This window comes from Delphinapterus leucas, chromosome 4, assembly GCF_059928025.1.
Source record: "Delphinapterus leucas isolate spDelLeu-1000000601 "Yukka" chromosome 4, BTC_Dleu_Yukka2, whole genome shotgun sequence".
NCBI lineage: Eukaryota > Metazoa > Chordata > Mammalia > Artiodactyla > Monodontidae > Delphinapterus > Delphinapterus leucas.
The window spans coordinates 71,015,264-71,038,800 of NC_143132.1; the positions used below are offsets into that span (position 1 = coordinate 71,015,264).

Consider the following 23,537-nt stretch of genomic DNA (forward strand, 5'->3'; position numbering starts at 1 on the left):
GAGCGGCTGGGCCCGTGAGCCATGGCCACTGAGCCTGCGCGTCCGGAGCCTGTGCTCCACAACGGGAGAGACCACCACTGCAGTGAGAGGCCCGCGTACTGCAAAAAAAAAAAACAACTAAAAATAGAACTACCACACGACCCAGCAATCCTAGTACTGGGCATATACCCTGAGAAAACCATAATTAAATAAGAGTCATGTACCAGAATGTTCACTGCACCTTTATTTTCAATAGCCAGGACATGGAAGTAACCTAAGTGTCCATCGACAGATGAATGGATAAAGAAGATGTGGCACACATATACAATGGAATATTACTTGCCATAAAAAGAAACGAAACTGAGTTATTTGTAGTGAGGTGGATGAACCTAGATTCTGTCATACAGAGTGAAATAAGTCAGAAAGAGAAAAACAAATTCCATATGCTAACACATATATATGGAATCTAAAAAAAAAAAAATTGTTCTGACGAACCTAGGGGCAGGACAGGAATAAAGACGCAGACATAGAGAATGGACTTGAGGACATGGGGAGGGGGAAGGGTAAGCTGGGACGAAGTGAGAGAGTGGCATGGACATATATACACTACCAAATGTAAAATAGCTAGCTAGTGGGAAGCAGCTGCATAGCACAGGGAGATCAGCTTGGTGCTTTGTGACCGTCTAGAGGGGAAGGATAGGGAGGGTGGGAGGGAGACGCAAGAGGGAGGGGATATGGGGATATATGTATACGTATAGCTGATTTACTCTGTTATACAGCAGAAACTAACACAACATTGTAAAGCAATTATACTCCAATAAAGATGTTAAAAAAAAATCCTAAGAAGATTAAGGCAGAAAAATAAAAAACAAGACCACTATAAAAGAATAAAGATCAGATTTGTCCTAGATTTCACAATAATAAAGTCCAAATGACAAAGAAGCATCACGCATACAGGACATGCTTGAAATATTATAAAACATACTAACATATTGTTCCTTTAAAAATACTTTACCCCAGCAGGGGTTTTTTTGTAGAAGCTGATACTCTGTTCCTAAAACTTATAAGGAAATACAAAGGACCTAGAATAGCCAAAACAATTTTGAAAAATAACAAGTTGCAGGACCTACACTATTCAAAATTTATTAAAAAGCTAAACTAATCAAGACAGTGAGGTATTGGCAGGACAGACATAGAGATCAATGGGTCAATGCAACAGAACTGAGAATCCAGAAATAAACCCTTACATTTAAGATCAACTGATTTTAATAAACACACCAAGGCAAGTCAACAGCGAATGGAGAGTCTTTTCAACATACAGTGCAGGGACAACTGAATAGCTACAGGCAAAAAAAAAAAAAAAAAAAGTAGACCCTTTACTCACACAGTACACAGAAATTAACTCAAAATGGCTTACATACTCAGATATAAAAGCTAAAATTGGGCAATTCCCTGGTGGTCCAGTGGTTAGGACTCTGCACTTTCGCTGTCGAGGGCCCAGGTTCAATCCCTGGTCAGGCAACTAAGATCCTGCAAGCCGCTCGTCATGGCCAAAAAAAAGCTAAAACTGAAATTTCTAGAAGAAAACAAAGGAGAAAATCATCGTGATCTTGGGATAAGCAAAGAGTTCTCAGATACAATACCAAAACAACAACCTATAAAAGAAAAAAAATTGATATACTGGACTTTGTCAAAATTTAAAATTTTTGCTCTTGTAAAGACACCATTAAGAAAAAGAAAAAAGCCACAGCCTAGGGGGGAAAAGAATCTCATTAACTGATTAAAAAAAGAAAAAACTTGTATCCAGAATACCTGAACAACACGTATATACAACTCAGTAAAAAGGAAAACCACCCAATTTTAAAATAAGCAAAAGATCTGAATAGAATTTCACCAGAGAAGATATACAAATGGCAATAAGCACATGAGAAGGTGCTCAACACCAGGAGTCATTAGAAAAATGCAAATTAAAACCACTTCACACCCACTAGAATGGCCATAATCAGAAAGATAGACAATGCCAAGTGCTGGCAAGGATGTGGAGAAATGTGAGCCTCATAATTGCTGGTGGTAATGTTAAATGGTACAGCCACTTTGGAAAACAGTGGCAGTTTCTTAAAAAGTAAACATAAACTTACCATATAACCCAGCAATTACGCTCCTACAAGTCTAACTCAAGAGAACTGTAAACATATATCCCCACAAAGACTTGCACAGGAATAAATATTCATCATAGCAGTAATATTCATAATAGCTAAAAACTGAAAATAACCCCACTTCCATCAAATGGTGAATACACAAAATGCGATGTATCTATACAGTCGACTATTATTCAGTAACAAAAAGAAATGACTAATACATGCTATAATATGGATGAACCTCAAAAACATTATAAGAAGGCAGACTCAAAAGACAACAGAGTGTATTATTCCATTTATATGAAATACCCAAAAGACAAATTGATAAAGAAAGCAGACAGTGGTTGCCTAGGGCTAAGGGTGGGAAGGGGGATTAACTACAAAGGGGAATGAAGGAATTTGGGGGAATGATAGAAATGTTCTAAAACTAGGTTGCAGTGATGGTTGTGCAACTCTGCAAATTTACTAAAAATTACTGAATTTATATACTTATAATGACTGAATTTTACGGTATATAAACTATACCTTAATAAAGTTTAAAAAATAAAATAAAATCCATGAGTCCATAATGAAACAGACAAATAAACAGAAATTTTGATGAGGAACAAGATATTTCCATAGTTTCAAAGTATGTCCCCACAAAAAGAGATCAGATTTGTGGTACCAGAGGCGAGGTATGGGGGGAAAAAGAACTGGATGAAAGCAGTCAAAAGGTACAAACTTCCAGTTACAAGATAAATAAGTACTACACATGGAATATACAACATGATAAATATAATAAACACTGCTGTACGTTATTTATGAGGGTTGTTTTCTTTTCTTTTTTTGGTTGCGTTGGGTCTTCCTTGCTGCACTTGGGCTTTCTCTAGTTGCTGCAAGCAGCGGCTTCTCTTGTTGCGGAGCACAGCCTCTAAGCACACTGGCTTCCATAATTGCAGCATGCAGGCTCAGTAGTTGCGGCATGCGGGCCCCTAGAGTGCATGGGCTTCAGTAGTTGCGGCGGGTGGGCTCAGTAGTTGTGGCTCACGGGCTTAGTTGCTCTGCGGCATGTGGGATCTTCCCAGACCAGGGCTCAAACCCGGGTCCCTTGCATTGGCAGGCAGATCCTTAACCACCGCACCACCAGAGAAGCCCCTATGAGAGTCGTTAAGAGAGTAAATCCTATGAGTTCTCATCACAAGAAAAAAAAAATTCTTTTCTATTTATTAAATTTTCTATCTATATGAGCTGATCGATGTTCATTTCATGAATACTGCAAGTCAAATCATTATGCTGTATGCCTTAAACATATATAGTGCTGTATGCCAATTATATCTCAATAAAACTGGAAGAAAAAAAATTATGTCCACAAAAAATTAATTACAAAGGGAAAAAGAGTAACTTTATATTGGAGAAGACTGGCAGAAAAAGTGACCAAATCTAATCGTGTGCAGACTGGTAAGAAACAATTAGAAGAACACAGCCAATTTCTGCCAAAGAAGCATGACCTGAATTTAATCATGAGAAAACATCAGGCAAACCCAAACTGACGGGACTTCCCTGGTGGCGCAGTGGTTGAGAATCCGCCTGCCAATGCACGAGACACGGGTTCGAGCCCTGGTCCGGGAAGATCCCACATGCCGCGGAGCAACTAAGCCCATGTGCCACAAATACTGAGCCTGCGTTCTAGAGCACGCAAGCCACAACTACTGAGCCCATGCGCCACAACTACTGAAGCCCGCGTGCCTAGAGCCCATGCTCCGCAACAAGAGAAGCCACTGCACTGCAACGAAGAGTAGCCCTCACTCGCCACAACTCGAGAAAGACCACGCACAGCAACGAAGACCCAATGCAGCCAAAAATAATAATAATAATTAATTAATTAAAAAAAGAAAAAGAAGAGAGAAATATTAAGAGGGCACTACGTGAAGTAATGGTTAAGTATTGTTTCCTGAAACAACGCTTATGTATACAAGTATATGTATACTGACTATGACGTAAAAACGTATTTTGTACTGTGAGTCGCCTTCAAAAAAATCTGAGAGCTGCCAAGGTAGAAAATGAGGAAAACATTCTTGAGAATGACTTAATTATCTGCTACTAAACTGATAAATTCTGTAACTATGCCTATACATTTTCTTTTCCTTTTTCATGTTATCTTCACCCACAAACGCCTCAAATCTTCCCCACTGTTCTGGCCTCCTCCACTCAGCTCTGTGCTGCCAATCTGTGAAGGTGCTAATTGTGTATAGGCATTTTCAAGCATCGGTTGCTCAAGCAGTCTTAGCGGCAACCAGCACTGCTAGGCCTAGACCCCTCTCCCTACAAAAATCATTATGCATCCCTCAGGCAGTGGTTCTTCTCTGAGCAAATACTGTTAACTGCCAACTCAGTGGAATCTTCCAGCCTAAAAAAGTATTTTTACGTCCATTCCCTTGCTATTTCCTCTCTCTTCTGCCAGGACTAATTACTACTCTCTTGGAGACTGAATTCATCTCTCATTTTTCATATTCTAAACTACTTTAAATAAAACCGACAATACTTAAAAAAAAATACTCTTCCTTATAAGGAAAAAGTATGAAAAGAAAGGAGACTTCTAATTAGACAACGGAAAGAAAGAGGATGAAGACTCACAGAAAGAAAAATAAGAGAATACAGAAAAAGAGTTTACAACAGAACTTAAAGAATCTTAATTAGTGACGTTTAAAACCAGAAAAGATTTGCAACCCTTAGACAGTGCTTGTTTCCACTACCCCGAGGTGTAGGGCAACTGGTACAACTTCCTCTCCATCCAAAATGTGCGGTCAAAAATAAGGCTGATGAGGCTTTTTGCCATCTCTGCCCACTATCTGCATAGGTATCTCTGTGGTGAAAAACTGACTGATAAACCAACACTGTGTTCAGACCTCTTTTTCTTAACATAACAACTTAACCTTAACTAAAGTAAAAAATTTTAAGTACAGTATTTTACAATTTACAAGACTATTTTTAACTTTTTTTTTTTTTTTTTTTGGGAATGAAGCTGCATGCCTTAATGAACAAAGCACTGATATCAACGCCAGGCAGACCTGGTCTCAAATCCCAGCCATGCCACTGACTAGCTTGTGACTTTGGCCAAATCACTTCTCTCTGTGCCTCTGCTTCCTCATCTTTATATGTCTTTTGGGGGTTAATTCTGAAAATTAAATGAAAAGTAGAGCCTTACTGTGCCTAGCACAAACAACAAATGGAACTTACATGTCTGCCCAGACCACATTCCTATCTACCAGTAACAGTAGCAGCCTGGCTGTGGTTACTGCAATACTTCTCAACTGGGGATGGACTGGAGTGGAAGAGGGGATAGGAAGAGGGACGAGCAGACCTTCTAAGGAGGAGACTGAGGAATCTTTTAGGAGGAGGGAACAACGTACACAGTGCATGTGAATGTGTGTTTTTAAACTCCTGGTGATTCTGAAATATTTGTCCAAATGGCTTATATCTCTATAAATTACTAAATTACAGAGTTGTTTGAGGAAACTCTTAAGTTTGGGCAATAATGAATGGTCTCCTGCAACACATATTTACTGAAGAGTCAGGTAATACTGCGTAACTACAACTTTTACTGTACGATGGCATATTTGGGTTTTCAAATATCTTAAACTGAACACATAGGTTTTTTTTTAATGAGATATTTATAATCACTTTTAAATAAACATAAATGGATTTTATATTATAGTTGCAACTTCATATTAGTTAATTAAGTATCCAAAGGCTTTCACAAAAAAATTACCAAAATGTTCATCATCATAATCAAAATTAAACTCATGATGTAGCTAACAAAATATATGACTCTTACCTTTGGAAACAATCTAAAATTGCTTTAACACATATCCACAAGATTGGCAAATAATTTAAAGTCTGAAAATATTAAGTGTTGACAAGGACAGAGAGCATGAGGCACTACCAATGGGAATACAAATTGGTATATTCACTCTAAAAAACAATTTGGCACTACCTACTACCTTATATCCTATGCTACCACCCTATAATCCAGCAATTCCACTGTTAAGTTTATATGAGACATTTGCGCCAAGAATATGCAGGAAGAAGTTCATGGTAGTAGTAACTTTTAGAAATAGCAAGAATCTTGTAACAACGCCAGTGTCTGTAAACAGAAGAAAAGAGAAATCAACTATAGAATATCTATAAAATGGCATACTAAAGAGCCATGAGTATAAATGAACTAAGCTACATTTTCAATGAATCCCCAAAACATTATAGAGCAAAGAAAGGAAGTCATAGTAAAACTAGTCCACTTATGTAAACTTCAAAATCAAGTAAAACTAAACAATACATTGTTTAGGGACACTTACCATAAGATTGTCTTTAAAAAGTTAGAGAATTGTTAATACAAAATTCAGAATATAGATTACTTCTGTGGTGGAGGGAGTGGATGTAACCCAGGAGAATATATGGAGGCTTCAAAAGAACTGATAATTATTTTGTGAGACCCTTCTCTGCATTAATGGTATACTTCACGATAAAAGTTCCTTCCTTCCTTCCTCCCTCCCTCCCTCCCTCCCTTCTTTTCTTTTTAAGAGAACAGAAAAACTAAGTCACAGATGGGAACCTTCATTAAAAAAGCAAATCATTTAAGAGCCAAGTTTATGCACTACAGAATACACACACTTTTCTCACATTTCGTATGAGATACTGACTTCTCCACAAATAATTCTAGAATTTGGGAAGAAATTAAATGAAAAACTTAAAATTCACCCATAAAAGTCTTCATGCTATCCTATATATCTCGACATTTCCCCCAAGTAGGCAAAACGTTCAACTCCAATGTTGAAGTTCCTAGCTAGTTAAGCCTTTCTAGCTTCAGTCAGCAAACAACTTTAACTTTTCTTTATCCATTGACCATAAGGATGGGCAGTTTTGCATTAGCACTAACACCTGTTTCAGAAAAAAAGAAGCAAAATGGACGAGCAATGCACACTCTGATTAGGGTGGTCTGATGAGAAGTACTCCACTGAGTTTATGAATCGCTTCAGTTCAACCTGGTCTACCCATCCTGCATTACGCATGAAAACACTTCGGAATGAAAGCAATTACAAATATAAAATGATGCATTTTCTCCTTTCCTCAAGCAAATGAAAATCACTAATTACCAAAGGAGCTTCTCAAAGCAGATACATGGGATATCCATGACATGTCTCCACTGGGAGATACAGCACCGACCCCAAATGAAGAAATTACAGTCAAACAAGGAGTTTTCTTTTAAATCTTTTTCACTTGTACTTTTTCATGACTCTAACACTTTGCTCCATCTCCTGATGGTGACACCAAGCCAACCACCCTTACTGCCCCAGACTTGTTCTGCAAGTCCCCCATTCTCTTCCTTCTCAAACACCGCTGCCACTGCCCACGGTGCCTCCGTTAAGTCTTCTCCTCCGCACAACCCCTTACAAGATGCCAGAAACATCTGCGTTCCTTTTCAGGTCCAAACTCCCAGGCTTCCCGACCCTGAAAACCGCACCTACGCCAGCCTAGCGCTTCCCGGGCCCCATCTCCACGCCCGCCGAGCCGCACCCACAGAAAGCCCTCCGCCGCGCCCCCTTCACCCTTCCCGTGGTCCTGCAGCGCCCGGCGCTCGCCCCCTACTCAGAACCCCCATTTCCCACTGAGCCTCACCCCACTCTGCACCTGTGGCCCGACTTTTCCACCCCGCTTCCCAGTCACCGCGGGGCCTCTCGGCCGAGCCCACCGGCCCCGGCCAGGCTAGACCAGCCCAGCCTTGCCCGCTAGGCCCCGACCCAGGCCGGGCGACCTCTGCCGCCTCTTCTCCTCACCGTGCCGTCCCCGGGGCCCTCGTCCCGGGCCCCCTCCGCTTCCTCACCGACCGCAGACTCCAGCCCAGCGTCAGGGTGGCCCAGCGGCTCTAGGGTCGCAGGCTGCAAACGCCGCTCGGGGTCGGGAAGCGCCTGCTCCATAGCTGCGGTTCGGCACGGCGGACACAGTGCGCCTGCGCCGCCTCGCCCAGCCGAGCCCGCCCCTCCACCCGCGGCCGCTGCCAGGCCCCGCCCCCTGGGCATGCGGCCTCCCAACCTGGCCTGGCCTCGCTCGCGGCTGCCGCTGAGGCAGAGAGGGCTCCGGGGTGAGGGCTGAAATTGGGGATGGGGCTAGGAAAGAAGGGCGGACCTACAAGGGAAGTGGTCAGCTGCTAAGCCAGGAGACCCAGGAATCCGGGAGAACTGGTTGAGAGAGAGAAAGTCAAGAGGAAGGTTAAGATCAGAGTAGGTACTGGAACCATTCAGGTCGGTGATCACATAAAGAAAAATTGAAACTCAAAAGAAATCGGAGGTTGGGACTTCCCTGGTGGCACAGTGGTTAAGAATCCGCCTGCCAGCGCAGGGGACACGAGTTTGAGCCCTGGTCCGAGCAACTAAGTCCGTGAGCCACAACTACTGAGCCTGCGTTCTAGAGCCTGTGAGCCACAACTACTTAGACCTTGTGCCACTACTACTGAAGCCCAACCGCCTAGAGCCGGGGCTGGGCAACAAGAGAAGCCACTGCGATGAGAAGCCCGCACACCGCAAAGAAGAGTGTGATAGTAGCCCCTGATCGTGGCAACTAGAGAAAGCCCGGGCAGCAGCAAAGACCCAACGCAGCCAAAAATAAATAAATAAATAAAAAAGAAATTGAAGGTCGCAATCTGACGTCTCCCTCTTGGCCTCTATCTTGCCTGCCATTATTGTTTCCATTCCTCGCTCCAGCTACCCCGCCAACACACCCGGAAAGATCCGAGCCGCATAAATTATTGTCAGCAGGTTGAGTAACACAATTAGCAAAAGGTAACGCTTTTAAGTGTATGAGAAAAGTTAAGCACTTGGCTGAAGCCATACTTGAGTTCTATCTTAAGTGTTTCTTGAAGCCCTGGAGATATCTGATAATTTTCTACAAACACCTCAGTTGAATTTTCGAACCTGCTTCCTAGACAAGCATTCACTATGGTACCCTGATGGGAAGCGCTCACTGGGTGTACCAGACTGTGGTACCTTGAAGTACCCTGTACACAGAGTCTGGTCATCAATTTTTCAAGGAGAGAAACTGATCTTTCTGCCCAAATAACTTGGCTGTTCAAAGCTGTGACACACAATTTTCTCCTCCTCCTGATACTTCCTCTGGCTTGGTAGCGATTTTTCCCATTCATCCCTAAAACCTCAAGTTATCATGTCCAAGTGCTATTATCACTTTGTTCAAAAATCGGTTATGGGGCTTCCCTGGTGGCGCAGTGGTTGAGAGTCCGCCTGCCGATACAGGGGACACGGGTTCGTGCCCCGGTCTGGGAAGATCCCACATGCCGCGGAGCGGCCGGGCCCGTGAGCCATGGCCGCTGAGCCTGCGCGTCCGGAGCCTGTGCTCCGCAACGGGAGAGGCCACGACAGTGAGAGGCCCGCGTATCGCTAAAAAAAAAAAAAAATCGGTTATGACCTTTCTCATATTTTTTTTTTTTTACAGTTATTTACTTATATGTCGGTCTGCCCCAACTAGGCTTCAGACTCCTTTAAGGCAAGGACCCTATTTTATTATTTTTTTCTTACCAAACCTAGGACATTTACTCAATAAATGTTTAAAAGCATTTAATCAGTTTTTCAGGGAATATCCGTGCTAGGCAAATTCTCAGGAATTTTTTTTTTTTTTTTAGTTCCCCCACCAGGGATTGAACCCGGGTCCTTGGCAGTGAGAGTACAGAGTCCTAACCACTGGACAACCAGGGAATTCCCAGGAACCATTTTTAAATCAGAAGACTATTTTATTAATTTATTATAGGAGAAATAGATATCTTCTTTCCAGGGTCAGATATGTATCTGTTATCCTGTGCCCTTTTCCCAGTTTTGAGATACCCAGGAAACTAAGTCCTAGAGCCATTGGGATAAGTGCTCTGTGCTGGTGACTTGAGCATCTCACTCTGCAGTGAGTAGTGTTAGAAAACAATATTCAACTGAGTAAACTTTGAAGATCTTGTTGGCTTTATTCAACAATTCATGGAGCAGGCAGCATCCCATGTTGCAGATAGAAAGGCATTCCAATGAGCTGTACAAAATGAAAAACTTTTATAGGAGGGAATGGGGGCAAGGAAGTTATACTAGCAAAAAGTGGATTGGCTGTGGCAAGGACACTTTCCTTTAGGGGACGGCAGGGCTCTAACGAACAGATTACCTCACTAGTGCTGACCAAGTAGTTCCTGGTTGACTGGTTTAAGATTCCATTTCGGGGAGAGCTGAAACTATAATTAAGTTAAATATTAAGTCCCGGTTTGGTGATGTGTGGTTAGCATAAGTGACTCCATTTGGGGCCTGTTGTCTTGTTTTAAACAACTGGAACAAAGAAGAGGACTCGGGACTTTACAAAGCAATCACCTGAGGGGAGGCCACAGTGCTATCTGTGGTTTCTAAAAAAAACCAAACGAACAATAATACTAAAACAGAGTAGGAACATCTGTTTCCCCTTCATTCACACCTCTTTTTTTGTGTGAAAAAAAAAATTCAAGACTGCCTTTGAGAGGCCTCCCTGGTGGCGCAGTGGTTAAGAATCCACCTGCCAATGCAGGGGACACGGGTTCGAGCCCTGGTCCGGGAAGATCCCACATGCCGCAGAGCAACTAAGCCCATGTGCCACAACTGCTGAGACTGCACCCTAGAGCCCTCGAGCCACAACTACTGAAGGCTGCATGCCTAGAGCCCGTGCTCTGCAACAAGAGAAGCCACTTCAATGAGAAGCCCATGCACCACAACGAATAGCCCCTGCTCGCCACAACTAGAGAAAGCCCGCATGCAGCAACAAAGACCCAACACAGCCAAAAATAAATAAATAAATAAGTTAAAAAAAAAAAAAATACAGGGCTTCCCTGGTGGCGCAGTGGTTGAGAGTCCACCGGCTGATGCAGGGAATATGGGTTCGTGTCCTGGTCCGGGAAGATCCCACATGCCGCGGAGCGGCCAGGCCCGTGAGCCATGGCCGCTGAGCCTGCGCGTCCGGAGCCTGTGCTCCGCAACGGGAGAGGCCACAACGGTGAGAGGCCTGCGTACCGCAAAAAAAACAAACCAATATCTAACAAGATATTTTTAAAAAAAGACTGCCTTTGATATCCATTTTAAGTCGTTCACCTAGATATAACTTTGTTCCTGTATCTTCTTAAGAATGGCCTTGAAGAGACCAAATTTGAAAAATCAAAAGGGTGTTGAAGTGTCTAAAATAAGGATAAAAAGGATTGCATGTTCATTTTCCCTTATCTCATATACATATAATACATATTCATTGTGGGAAAATTAGAAGATAGTTATGCATAAAAATAAAAGCTATCCATGCTCCCACACCCAGAGATAAACACTTCACATTTAACATATATCCATTCAAATATCATGCACATATATAATAAAAATGGAACCACACTACAATGCTAATTTATAATTTATTTTATTCACTTAGTACAGTAAGAACACCTTTCCATGCAATTAAATATATTTCTACAGAATCTTCTTAAAGGTTACACTTTTGTAAAAAATTGTAAAAAATTTTGTATTGTAAAAAATTACTATAACTTATTTTATCTTATAATCCTCAATAGTTATAATTTGATTCTAAGCTTGACTTTTACAAACAACACTGCAGTGACCATCCTTTTATATAACATCTTTGAGTACCCAACCAGTTATTTCCTTAGGCTAAACAGGCATTGGAAGATTTACAGAAAATTTCATTTAAGCTCTGATAGTACCTGAGGAATTATCTCTGCTCTATTACAAAATAATATATTTCTTAAAAATTGACATTTGTGGGACTTCCCTCGTGGCCCAGTGGTTGGGACTCCTCGCTCCCAATGCAGGGGGACCAGGTTCGATCCCTGGTCAGGGAACTAGATCCTGCATGCTGCAACTAAAAAAAAGAGATCCCAAACGCGGCAGCAAGGATCCCACATGCCGCAGCTAAGACCTGGCATAGCCAAATATTTTTTTTAATTATTAAAAAAATTGATATTTGTATCCACTAGATAATACAGCTTACCCTTGGGGCTGCCTATAAGCTAACTTTTTTTTTTTTTTTTTCTGGCCGGCTGCTCTGCCCAGCTTGCAGGATCTTAGTCCTCCGACCAGGGACTGAACCCGGGGCCCTGGCAGTGAGAGAACCAAGTCCTAATCACTGGACCACCATGGAATTCCCAAGAAATTCTTTTTAATAAAGAGACAAAACTAGTGTTTATGTTAAGAGCCTGGGGTGGGAGAAGAAACGGTATCTCGAGCTTTTTAATGGGTCCATCTTTTGGACACCCTATCTTGAAGTTTTTATGTGCTTGGCACTTTACATACATTTTCATGAAATGCCCCTGCAAGGCAGGCATTATTTTCCCCACTTCACAGAGGAAGAAGCAGGCTTGGGTAATATTTGACAAGGTCACATAGCCAGCAAATAAGGGGAAGACCTGAGATTCAAACCCAGATTTATAGGATACCCAGTATCCAAGCTCTTGGGCCATGCTGCTCTGGATGGGGGAGAGGAAGAAGAGAGATTCTTCTGGAAAAGGAGGCAATTGGCAGAAATCGAGGGTTCATTCCTCACCTGAAAACCCAGAGAGAAGAACATTTCCTTGGATTATGAAGGAAAAGTCACTTCACTGGCTAAAGTCTGGGAAAGCCCAAAGCCAACTCCATGGAGATTTCCAACACAGATGCTCTCTGTTCTTCTGATTCAGACAGGAGAAGGATACCCACTCCAGCATCCCCCTGGGGGAGGGCCTCAATGGGAAAATTCTCAGGAGCAGGGGTGACCGGCCAGGGCGGCTCTAAGGCTGAGTCGCCTTCTGGGTGGACACTTTCCCCACCTCATCCAGCCAGAGGAACTTCAGTCTCTTATATCTGAATAGCATGATTTAGGCTTCCATTTTGTCATGAGTTTAACGAATATTTACTGAGCTCCTGTGTTAGCCTAGAAACTCCATGTAACACCCATTCTCTGCTCCCCATCACCCAGGTTCTGTCTCCCCTCCCCAGGATTCTCCTCCTGTGTCTGGCTGGCCCCCCAGGGTCTGGGAAGGTCACGTTCTTGCTCTGAAACTACACCCTTCGCCTTGACCAGCAACCAGCCCCAACCCCACCCCGTCTCTCATTTTAGTGTCAGTGTGGGTGACATCTGCTTCATGTATTTTGAAGATGTATATTAGGTACATACACACTCATGACTGTTATGACTTTCTAATGGAATTGGTATTTTATCATTGTGAAGCATCTCCGTCTGTCTGCTGCTACTCTTTTTCTTAAAGCCCATTTTGTCTGATATCAATATGGCCACACCAGCGATATAGTGCTTATTGTTTTGTTCGCATGGTAGATCTTTTTCCATTTTGTTATCTTCAACCTATCTGTGTCTTTATTTAAAGTTTCTCTTATAGACAGTATAAGTGGAAGGGGGAGAGGAAGGCTGCATTTGTGAGAAAATTTAAATTACCATCAATCAGTTTAAAACATTTATGTCTTGCGTGGAATCTTCTACTTGGAACTTCTGGTATCATTTGCCCCATGCTGTGTGGACTGCCACACGGGAACGCTTCGCTGTCATTTATCAGCGGCACAGCCCTCCTAAGGGGGACCTTATTCTTCTTCAGCCAACTGGCCAACCCCTCCTCAGCGGTTGAGCAGGGTAGCAAAGCAAGGGGAGGGGCATGGCTGTGAATGTGGACACTCAGGAGCAGAATTAAGGGAGGGCAGGACACAGGAGACAGGGAGCAGCATCTGGGATCTTCCCTCTGCCTGAGAAGCATCCTGTCCAACACACGTTCAGAAAGGTGAGCAAGAAACAGGCAAGGGATGTAAGCTTTTGTGACTGATGACCTTTGGGTAGCTTTTAAATTGTTTCTCCCTAAACTATTTTGCCCTTTTTATTGAATCTATAGAACAATAAAGGACTTTCCAAAAATGAGAAATAATTGTAAGTAAGTAAATTTATACTGAATGTACTTTGCCCTGTGTTTAGACTGGTTGTTTTCTCGACTTGGGATTTTTCCATGACCTCCTTCCCACATACTCATTAACCCTCTTCATTGAAGGCTGTCTTTTTTCTGTTCTGGCACTTCTCATCTTGTTTACTAGCTCTGTCTGTCTCCTCTTCTGGGCTAATGAACTCAGCAGTAAGAATGGGGTGGGACATGCCTCACGTCTCTGTGTCCGCTGCACTCAGCATATAGGTCTGCTGAACTAGTGAATGAGTGGGAGGGGCGCAGCATACAAGGCAAAACAAGCAAACAAATAATAGCCAACCACACTTTTACTTATGAAAGCCAGCCAGGCCTGCTTACCCTAGCTCTCACTGTACCAAGCAGGCCAAAAGAAAGCCCATCCAGCTTCTGCAGGCAACTCCTCACACAGGAATTCTCCCTGAAACTGCAAGGAAGGGGGAAGGTAAGAATGGTAGAATGGTTACGGGTGGAATGCTGGCCAGTGCTGTCTCCTCTTGCATCCCTTCCCCAATCCCAAGGTGGGCCCTCCTCCCTAGCCCCTTCCCCACGGGCTTGGTCCTGTGAGGGCCCCAGCTTGGACCCTGAGAATCATTTCCTTGAGATTGAGAGGCAAGCAGCAGGAGTCACTGTGTCCCTGTCTGCAGCTGGGCCCTAATCAGTCAGATCTCTGCTTCTACCAGGAGTGTCTCTGAGCCGCCCTACCATCCTCACCTCTCCCCTTTGTTAGGAAGGAAAAGCGCTGACACTGCAGAGATCTGAGTCCACTGATTAATCCCAGAAACCACCAACTTCAGCCCTGAGGGGAATGGCAGAGGAGGGTTTTTTTTTTTTTCTTTTTTTCCTGTGTAAATAACCCAAACTGGAGATCATAGGTAAGATATCATCTCAGAGGTCCTCTAATCCAACCCCTTCATTTTTCTGATGAGGACAGAAAAGCCCAGAGAGGCAGTTCAAGTTGCCCACAGTCACTGCTAACAACCAGTTAGTAGCAGAAGGTGGTTGGGACACAGCTCTGGTCCCAAACTCTGATTGAGGGGCAGAGAGTGCCTGATTCAGCTTCTTCTGAAGGCCAGGTGAACTCTCTCACGGGAACAGCCATTTCCTTGCCTGGAGGGGTGGAGGAGGGGGGAGTTTTTTCTTTTCCACTTGAGGAGGGATGAGGTGCTGGGGACACAGCCACAGGTATCTATCAGCCAGTGAATGAATGAACAAATTGTGGTATATTCCAAACAATGAATTCCTATTCAGCAATACAAAAGAATAAACTATTGATACACGAATCAACATGGATAAATCGCAGAATAATTGTATTGAATGGAATAAGCCAGACGCCCTCCCAAAAGACCATATTGTTTGATTGTTTATATAAAATTCTAGAAAACTCGAACTAATTTATGTGACATAAAGCAGATTAGTGAGGTAGTGGGTTGAATGGTGATCTCCAAAAATCACCACTGGTGATTGGTGACGTCCTGATTTCTGGAACCTGTGACTGTTACTTTACTTAGAAAAAGCGTCTTTGCAAATGTAATTAAGGATATTGAGATGAGATCGTTGTCTTGGATTATCCTGGTGGGCCTTAAATCCAGTGTCAAGTGTCCTTATAAGAGGATACCAATACAAGTAGTCCCTGGAAATGGGAAAGAGGTGGAGAGAGGGGAGAGGTGGGAAGGAGAGATTACAAAGGTGTAAAGAGTAAACTTTTGGGAATGATAAATATTTTCATTATCATGATTGTGATGATGTTTCATGGATGGAGACATATGTCAAAACTTGTCAAATTGTATACTTTAAGTCCATTATACATTAACAAAACTGTTAAAAAGATGAAAGATCCGTGGGTCTAAAACAAGATTCCACTCGCAATATTCTGGCTTTTTGGAAGTAGTCCACATAACATTGATATGTGGTGCATTCTCAGAAAACTGATCATGAGATGAAACACCAACATATGAAGAACAGCTGAATAACCCCAGAATATTAAAATTCGGATAACTGATATATATATTAATATATAAAGTAATCAAATATATTAAGTATTGCAATGTGCAAAACATTCTCATCTTATATGAACTTCATTAGAACTGAGACCAATGACATCCTTGTAGTGAGATAGATTTTGATGACCCTCTTTGACTTTCCTTCTGTTGGATCTTCTGTTTTTCATGATCTCTTATCTTCTCCAATTCCTGTTGTTGTTGCTTTTTTTCCCCTTCTTCTTATGTTTTGCTGGAGCATGTACTTTAATAGCTTCCAGAAAAGGAAATGCTGGCATAAGCGTTTTTTGAAATCTTGCATGTCAGATTTGTCTTTTGGCTGGGGACAAAATGCTAGGCAAAATTGCTCTTTTGTCTTTTAGCTTTCAGGGATATTATTGAGAAGGCTGAGGCCATTCTCTTTTTAGAATCTTCTCTTTATCTTTAGTGTTATGAAATTTCACCATGATGTGCTTTGGCTTGGGCTTTTATTTTTTCTCTATTGTGCAGGGTATTCATGGCATTTCAAATGGATTCCCATCATTTACTCTGGGAAATTTTCATAAATATATACATACACATCATACACACATATACATATATCAAAATAGTATCATCCCTTCCATTGGTTTTCTTTCCCTGGAATCCCCACTAGTTACATGTTAGACTTCCTGGATTGCTTCTCTCATTTCCGTATCATTTCTCTCCTATTGTCCATTGTTCATTCTTTTGTTCTATTTGCTGAGAGCTTTTTCTCACTTAACTTCTAGACCATGTATTGAGTATTTAATTTGAACTATCATATTTTAAATTTCCAAGACCTGTGCTTGTTCTCTGAACAGTCCATTTTAAAAATAGCATTTTGTTAATGTTTCGTGAAAACAATATCATCTCATCTGCCTGAAGATTTAATTTTTTCTGAAGTTACTTCCCCTGACTTCCTGAATTATCTGCTTCCTCTAATTTCTTTTCTCCTGTTTGTTTTGATCTCTCTTTTATTCATGTTGGAAGCTTTCCTCAAACGTCTGCTGATCCTTAGCTATTAAAACAAGTCATGATATGTTGTCTATATATACAGTGTGGTGGACGATGGATATGTGTAATGTATTGGTGAGAGGGTGGAGGGTTATGTTGGAGGAACTGCTGACTTGGCTTTACTGTAAAGTACTTAACAGGGTTGTCAGCTGAGCTTTTTGCTGGTGGACCCTTCAAATATATTGTAGGACTTTTTTTTTTCTGGAGTTGTTCTCCTAAAAGGGATCTTTTAATCTCTCACCGAAGGGTATAAGCCTGACTGCCAATATTTTGGGAATGGGATAGGGGAAGGGGCTGAAAGATCTGAATTGGTTCAATCAGAACCAATTTGTTCTGGTTCAATCTCTCCAGAGTCTCTTGTAGGGTGGAACAAGGGTTAGTCACCTGGATGCATTGTTTGGGGCTTCTTATGCAGACTTTGAACCAACCCTGTTGTTTTCAGCTCACTGCTCAACTCTGCCTTCCACATTACTTAGGTATCACTGATGCTTTTCTGGGATTTGGAAAGACCAATAGCCTTGCCTGTGTCAACATCCCATTCTCAGGAATTAAGTTTTAGCTTCTTCCCTCATCCAAGTCTCTGAGGATAGGGAGAGTATTTGCCACATCAGAGTCCAATGCACCACCCAGCCCCAAAGGAATACTCAGCAGATATCTGTTGAATGAACGAAGGTCTAGCTAAGTGACTTGAAGTGAGCACTAAACTTTCTGAGCAATAATTTCTTCATCTGTAAAGTTTGAACAGCCATCCCTGACTTTCCAATTTCACAGGGCTGTTGTGGAGTGAAGGGACTCAATACTTTTCTTCTTCTTCTTCTTATTTTTGGCAACAAGTAGGTATTAGAGGTGATGTTGGTTACAACTTGCAGAATTCAGTGAATCAATATGTAGATGCCATACCTTTCCCAAAACACAATCTAAAGGCCAGAATTTTCTCTTCTTTTCACTTCTAGTCTTGGACTTCTTAACATACAATTCCTAATAGCCAGAAGGAAAGTGTACATTTAAAACTTTGGCCCAAAAGAGAGAGATACAATTGCTACAAAGACTTGTTTCCCTGGCCAAATATTAACAAGGTGTAGATTAAAAAACAAAACAAAACAAAAACAAAAACAAAAACCAGAAAAGGCCTGTACCTTTTGTTAAGTGAATAAGCTGCAGCAGATGTCAAGAAGACAAGGACAAGGTAAAACAGTTACCCTAAAGTGGTATTATTTCACTCCTGTCAAGGGGGGGAGATTTCAATTACTCATAAATGTACTTTTAATAAGAGTTTTAAAAAATCATATTTCAGTAATTCTTAAAATGGTTCAAAAATTCAAAGAAATAAATGGGCATTCAAACGGTTCAAAGAACAAAACAAAAACCTCTAGTTTCACTTTATATTCTTGCTCTATTTCCAGTTTACTTAAAAGTCATAAAATTATAACATTTTAATTTTAAAAAATTGTTATTAAATTTACTCCCTTATTTCCCTAAGAGATTCCTGAAGGTAAGGATTTAAAATCAATGTCCTTCTCGAATGAACAGGGCAATAACTCCGCTAAATATAAACTTTCTATTTCTCTCCATTCATAAAACAGACAAAGGCATCATTGTTCTCTAGTTTTATTATTTTTTAATCTTCCCAACACATGAAATATAACTCATTTTGAGATTTTTTCAGTGCATTTCACAGCAAAAATGAACAAGGGAATCATTAAAATGGTTGTACATTAACCAATTATCTTCTTATAATTTACAATTTGTTGAAAAAAATTATTATTTTGCTGTTTTCATCCTATTAGCCCCCTTCAATAAAACACAATTTATCAGAGCACAAAGCTTAAGCTTCTTACGATGATGCAACAGATACAGCCACTCACAATGGCTGATGAATAACAGGTGTATGTTACACACACTGATTGGAAGACCACATCAGAAGAAACAGAGTAAGGCACCACTCTTGGAAAATTAAGGTAGCTTGAAGTAACAAGTGTTGAGCACCATAAGTAGGTGCTAAATAAATACTTGAATGAATGACGAAAGCCATAATTAGCACTATTCTTTTAATTGCCAGCAATTCTTCAACCTCAATAAAATACTTATTAAAAAAAAAGACTGTACCTGAATATAACTTCCTGATATCTTTTTTCCTGATACCTTTTTATTTCATACTGTTTCTTCAGCATTTGCGTTTCCTTGAAAAAACAAAACATACCATACATGCACTTAGTCACATATATAACTTCTGAATTACTGACAAATATGAATAGTTGTTTTAAATTTTGAGTGAACAGAGGTAAGATAAAGCATACTTATCCAGAGGGATAGCACGTAATATTGGATATTAACCTACAAGTGAAAAAAAGGTAAGGAAAACAGTAAGTCTTATTTTTTAATATTTGCTTGTTCTTTAATGCCTCAGTTCTTGAGAAGGGCCAAAATCTCATCATACTGACATGACCACATTTAAAAAACTGTCTCTCAAGTATAATATTTAATAAAACTAGGTATTGAAAAATGCTCTGAAATTTTTCAAGTCAATGTTGTTTTCAAGTATATTAAAATGCTCAGAAGAAAAAATTCTCCATGGTTATAATTCTAATCAATTTATAAATATACTTTTTAAAAGAGAGTTCTAACAGAGGTGGATAATGGATAAGTTCCTCAGACACAGGCACACAGTCTCTTTGAAGGAACAGAATGCCTTGTTATGACAACCTGGTTGACTTTTTTTTTTAACACTGATTTCAGGCACAATGGCTGAAGCCACTTCTGGGTCATCTTCTTCCTCCTCTTGATTTGTTGTAAGAGTAGTGAATACTTCAGTTACTGACAGAAAGCAAAGCACAAACTCTGAAAGAGACTTCAATTTTCACTACAAAGAAATCAAAATCACTGAGTTCTCACTGTTGTGTTTATCTGCTGCCCCCATGCAAAAAGAGGGGATTCAAACTTAGCTTTTGGAGCAGGAACTGGATAAAAGATTAATCATCTAATAATTCAGGTGAAAGGGCTTCAGATGATATTGCTCACATTACATGAACGGCTTGGTGAGAGGTCCATCGTGCTTCTTCAACACTTTGGTCTTGCTGCAGTTCTATGGTGCCCTAATTGGTACATTCGTGTGTAGTTAGTTTCAGTCTGTGCAATCAGGAAGCAGGTCACTCAGTGCAATGACTCCATTCTGAGAGAGTTTAAGGTAAATAGAGAAGTTCATTTGGTCGAGTCTTAGACAGTGTGTGTCACTCTGCGGGTTGTACTGTTGGAACTATTTTCCAAAGGGGTTTGTGATAAACCCAGGCATCTCCCTGAAACAAGTAGAAAAATAAATTAAAGAACCATTCCTTTATTATTTTCAGAATCAGTAACCAAAACTAGATGCAATGCCTTCATTGAAATGGAATTCTGTTCTCACATTTAAAAACAAGAGTTTGTGAAGAAAAAGCCTCGGTGCTTAAGACACCAAAAAATATGTGTGGTTTAGCTAGGATTAGGTGAGAAGTTCCGGTCTGGGAAGACCTAGTTTGTGCTCCACGAATATTTTACTTTGCAGAAGTCATTTGTAGCAATTCTGCCAATTTTGCCAAGAGGCTGCAGATTGAGCCCCACTGATGGAGTGACAGGCAGCAGGTGGAGCATAGGGAATGGTCACCAAGGTACGAACTGTTCTCTGCATCTCAGCTGGCGCCTCTAGGATCTGAGTATTGTTTCCTAGTTCTTCTCTGACTCTACCCTATTAGTTTTCCCTGGTTCCTGTGAATAGAAGGATACCAAAAGGAGATAAAGTTAGTCAAAGAGTGAAAGAAAGACAGGAGAAGACCGAGTGAGGAAAAAAGTGCTGCAGCAAATGCATGAAGCAGCATACTGGGGTGAGAGCTTGGCAGAGCTGAGGTCACAGTAGCTAAGACTGTAGTTCAGTGTTTATGTGACTAGGTGAAGGAAGTCAGATTTGAACCTCTGTCCGTAACCCCTATATCGCCCTCAATTTATTTGCATTAAAAAAATTTTTTTAGGGACTTCCCTGGTGGTCCAGTGGTTAAGACTTCACCTTCCAATGTAGGGGGTGTGGGTTCAATCCCTGGTCAGGGAGCTAAGATCCCACATGCTTCATGGCCAAAAAACCAAAACATAAAACAGAAGCAATATTGTAACAAATTCAATAAAGACTTTAAAAATGGTCCACATCAAAAAAAAAATCTTCAAAAAAATATTTAAAAATATATATTTACCCTACCTTACTCCAAAAATGGCTTACACCCAGCAATTACGTGGGTCATAGTGACGAGGACTCTCTCCTTGACCAAACTTTAAAAGTTAGACTCCTCTGTCTCTCTTCTTGACTAAGCCTCATCCTAGGCCTGCTAAACTCAGTTTCAGCAAAACAAAATCCTGATGAACTAGTTTATCAAGAATTCTCTCATCTTTGATATCCAATGAAACTCTTCTCCTCACACTTTTGATCTAATCATGTGCCTCCCCCGACCCACCATCCTTGACACCTGACCACGTTCCTCTTAGTAATCTTCCATCTACTCCCTCATCCTGCCCATTGGCTATAAATTCCCACTTATCAACACATTCAGAGTTGAATTCAACCTTTTTCCTCTACTGCAATATTCTTGAATAAAGTCTTCCTTTTCATTTTTAATAAGTGTCAGAATAATTTCTCTTTAACAACAGAAACCATTATGTTTAAATTAAATCACCTGGTTGATAATTATCACAAAACACAAAAGATGTCTCCTAACCACATTACAGAATGCTAGGTTTAGAAGTTAAGACGTGCCACCTGACCATCTCACTTCACAGATGAAGAAACTGAGGCTCCGAGAAGTGAAATGAGTTGTCCAACTTCACCCAGGAAGGGGCAGAGTTCTTTTCAGTGCACCTTCTATATAATTACCTACATTTTACAGATGAGGAAACCGAAGTTAGAAGTGGTAAATAAACTATCCAAGGTATGACTGACGTTCGAGCTTAGCACATCTGACTCCAGTGTGGTCCACTATTCTGCAAAAGCCTTCCTGCTTGCATTTATATACATCTTAAGCAATTTTAAACATCCACTCAAGAGGATATGACCAATAGATCCTGATGGACCAATTATCCTGATGGATAATCGCAAAAGGGAGGAAATGGAAGATCTAATAAATTAAACGTCAATGAGAAATGGTCAGGAAAAGAAGGTAGGTATTATCAAATGATACTAGAAACACTTTAAGTTCACCTATACTTTCTCAGGTTACTCTACCTCCTCTTTTTGTATCAAGTGACTCTACTCCTCCATCTAACTAAAGCCAACTCCAAACTGGTCTGTTGGTTTGACAGCAATAATGAAAGTACGAAACAAGTGGAAAAGCTCTTGTCACTCATAACAATATGTATGAAATATCTACTAAGTGCCCAGCACTGTGTTTAGGACCACAGGGGAGACAAAATTGACTTTTCAATAACGTATGATTCTTCTTAGCAAAGAGCCATACCTGATAGCAATAGCGCCAAAGTTGTTATGAACTTCGTGGTACCAGTGTCAGCTAACTACCATCCTCATCAGCCTCACCTCTACTCTGTAGTGCTTCTTACAGCACAGTCCACGGTCCTGTCACACACAGGATGTGACGTGACGGCCCCATGGGCTTAGGCAATCAGTATATGACACAAATCTAACCCATCTATCATTGTACCACTGTGTCATGGCACACCATTTAGAAAGCCATCTTACATCTTACCAACTAAAAAGGCCCAAACCTGAGCCAGCATCTCCAATCTACTGTTTCATCAGGCAGTTAGTGAAGACTATCTAGGCAGAAAGAAATTCACTACTTTATTAGACAACTGCCCTATCTTGCTATCACTTTCTACATCTGTCTATCCAACATCACAAAGTATAATAAAGGGACTAAGTGGTAGGTTCTTAATAATATCTGTCAAATAAAGAATACATGACAAGTAGCATGTTTACATGTCATGTTAGTTGCAAGAACCAGGAGGCCTATCTTTTAAAATCGGTTGCATCTTTTACCCATTACAGCTTCTTGCTCTCAGCCCCTAGAGTTCATTTTTAATGATTTATAGAAGCCTTCCCTTAGAAAAATTCTCCTCTTTAGAATCTGCTTCTGGTATGCTATCTTAATGAGCTTGAAATGAAAAAAAATCTAAGGTTACAAGACTATAATTTTGCATAGTAGTTACAAAGGTTTATCTTTTCATATAAAAATGAAGAGATGTAAAGTACTTTTCCTTGAATTCCTATCCATGTAAACATTTGGGGGACTTCCCTGGTGGTGCAGTGGTTAAAAATCCACCTGCCAATGCAGGCGATACGTGTTTAAGCCGTGGTCCGGGAAGATCCCACATGCTGCGGAGCAACTAAACCCGTGCGCCACAACTACTGAGCCTGTGCTCCAGAGCCTGTGAGCCACAACTACTGAGCCCATGTGCCACAACTACTGA

The 23,537-nt window shown here is 41.0% G+C and overlaps 2 protein-coding genes across 5 annotated transcripts in view; both read right to left on the reverse strand.

Annotated features, from left to right (window-relative positions):
- SNX4 (sorting nexin 4) overlaps positions 1–8,083 on the reverse strand; it is a 62,188-nt gene extending 54,105 nt beyond the window's left edge. Inside the window, exon 1 of the mRNA XM_022567805.3 lies at positions 7,928–8,083. Coding sequence (XP_022423513.1) covers positions 7,928–8,068 — 141 coding nt within the window. The 5' untranslated portion in view covers positions 8,069–8,083. The remainder of the gene's footprint in view (positions 1–7,927) is intronic.
- Positions 8,084–11,023: 2,940 nt separating this feature from the next.
- OSBPL11 (oxysterol binding protein like 11) overlaps positions 11,024–23,537 on the reverse strand; it is a 107,375-nt gene continuing 94,861 nt past the window's right edge. For 2 of the 4 annotated variants that reach the window (XM_089910621.1, XM_022567820.2), the window contains one exon: positions 19,133–20,392. In XM_089910621.1, the coding sequence (XP_089766747.1) occupies positions 20,327–20,392 (66 nt within the window). In that variant the 3' untranslated portion in view covers positions 19,133–20,326. Of the gene's footprint in view, positions 18,322–19,132; positions 20,393–23,537 lie in introns of those variants that run through there. The other 2 variants (XR_016393005.1, XR_016393004.1) reach the window with 2 other exon arrangements.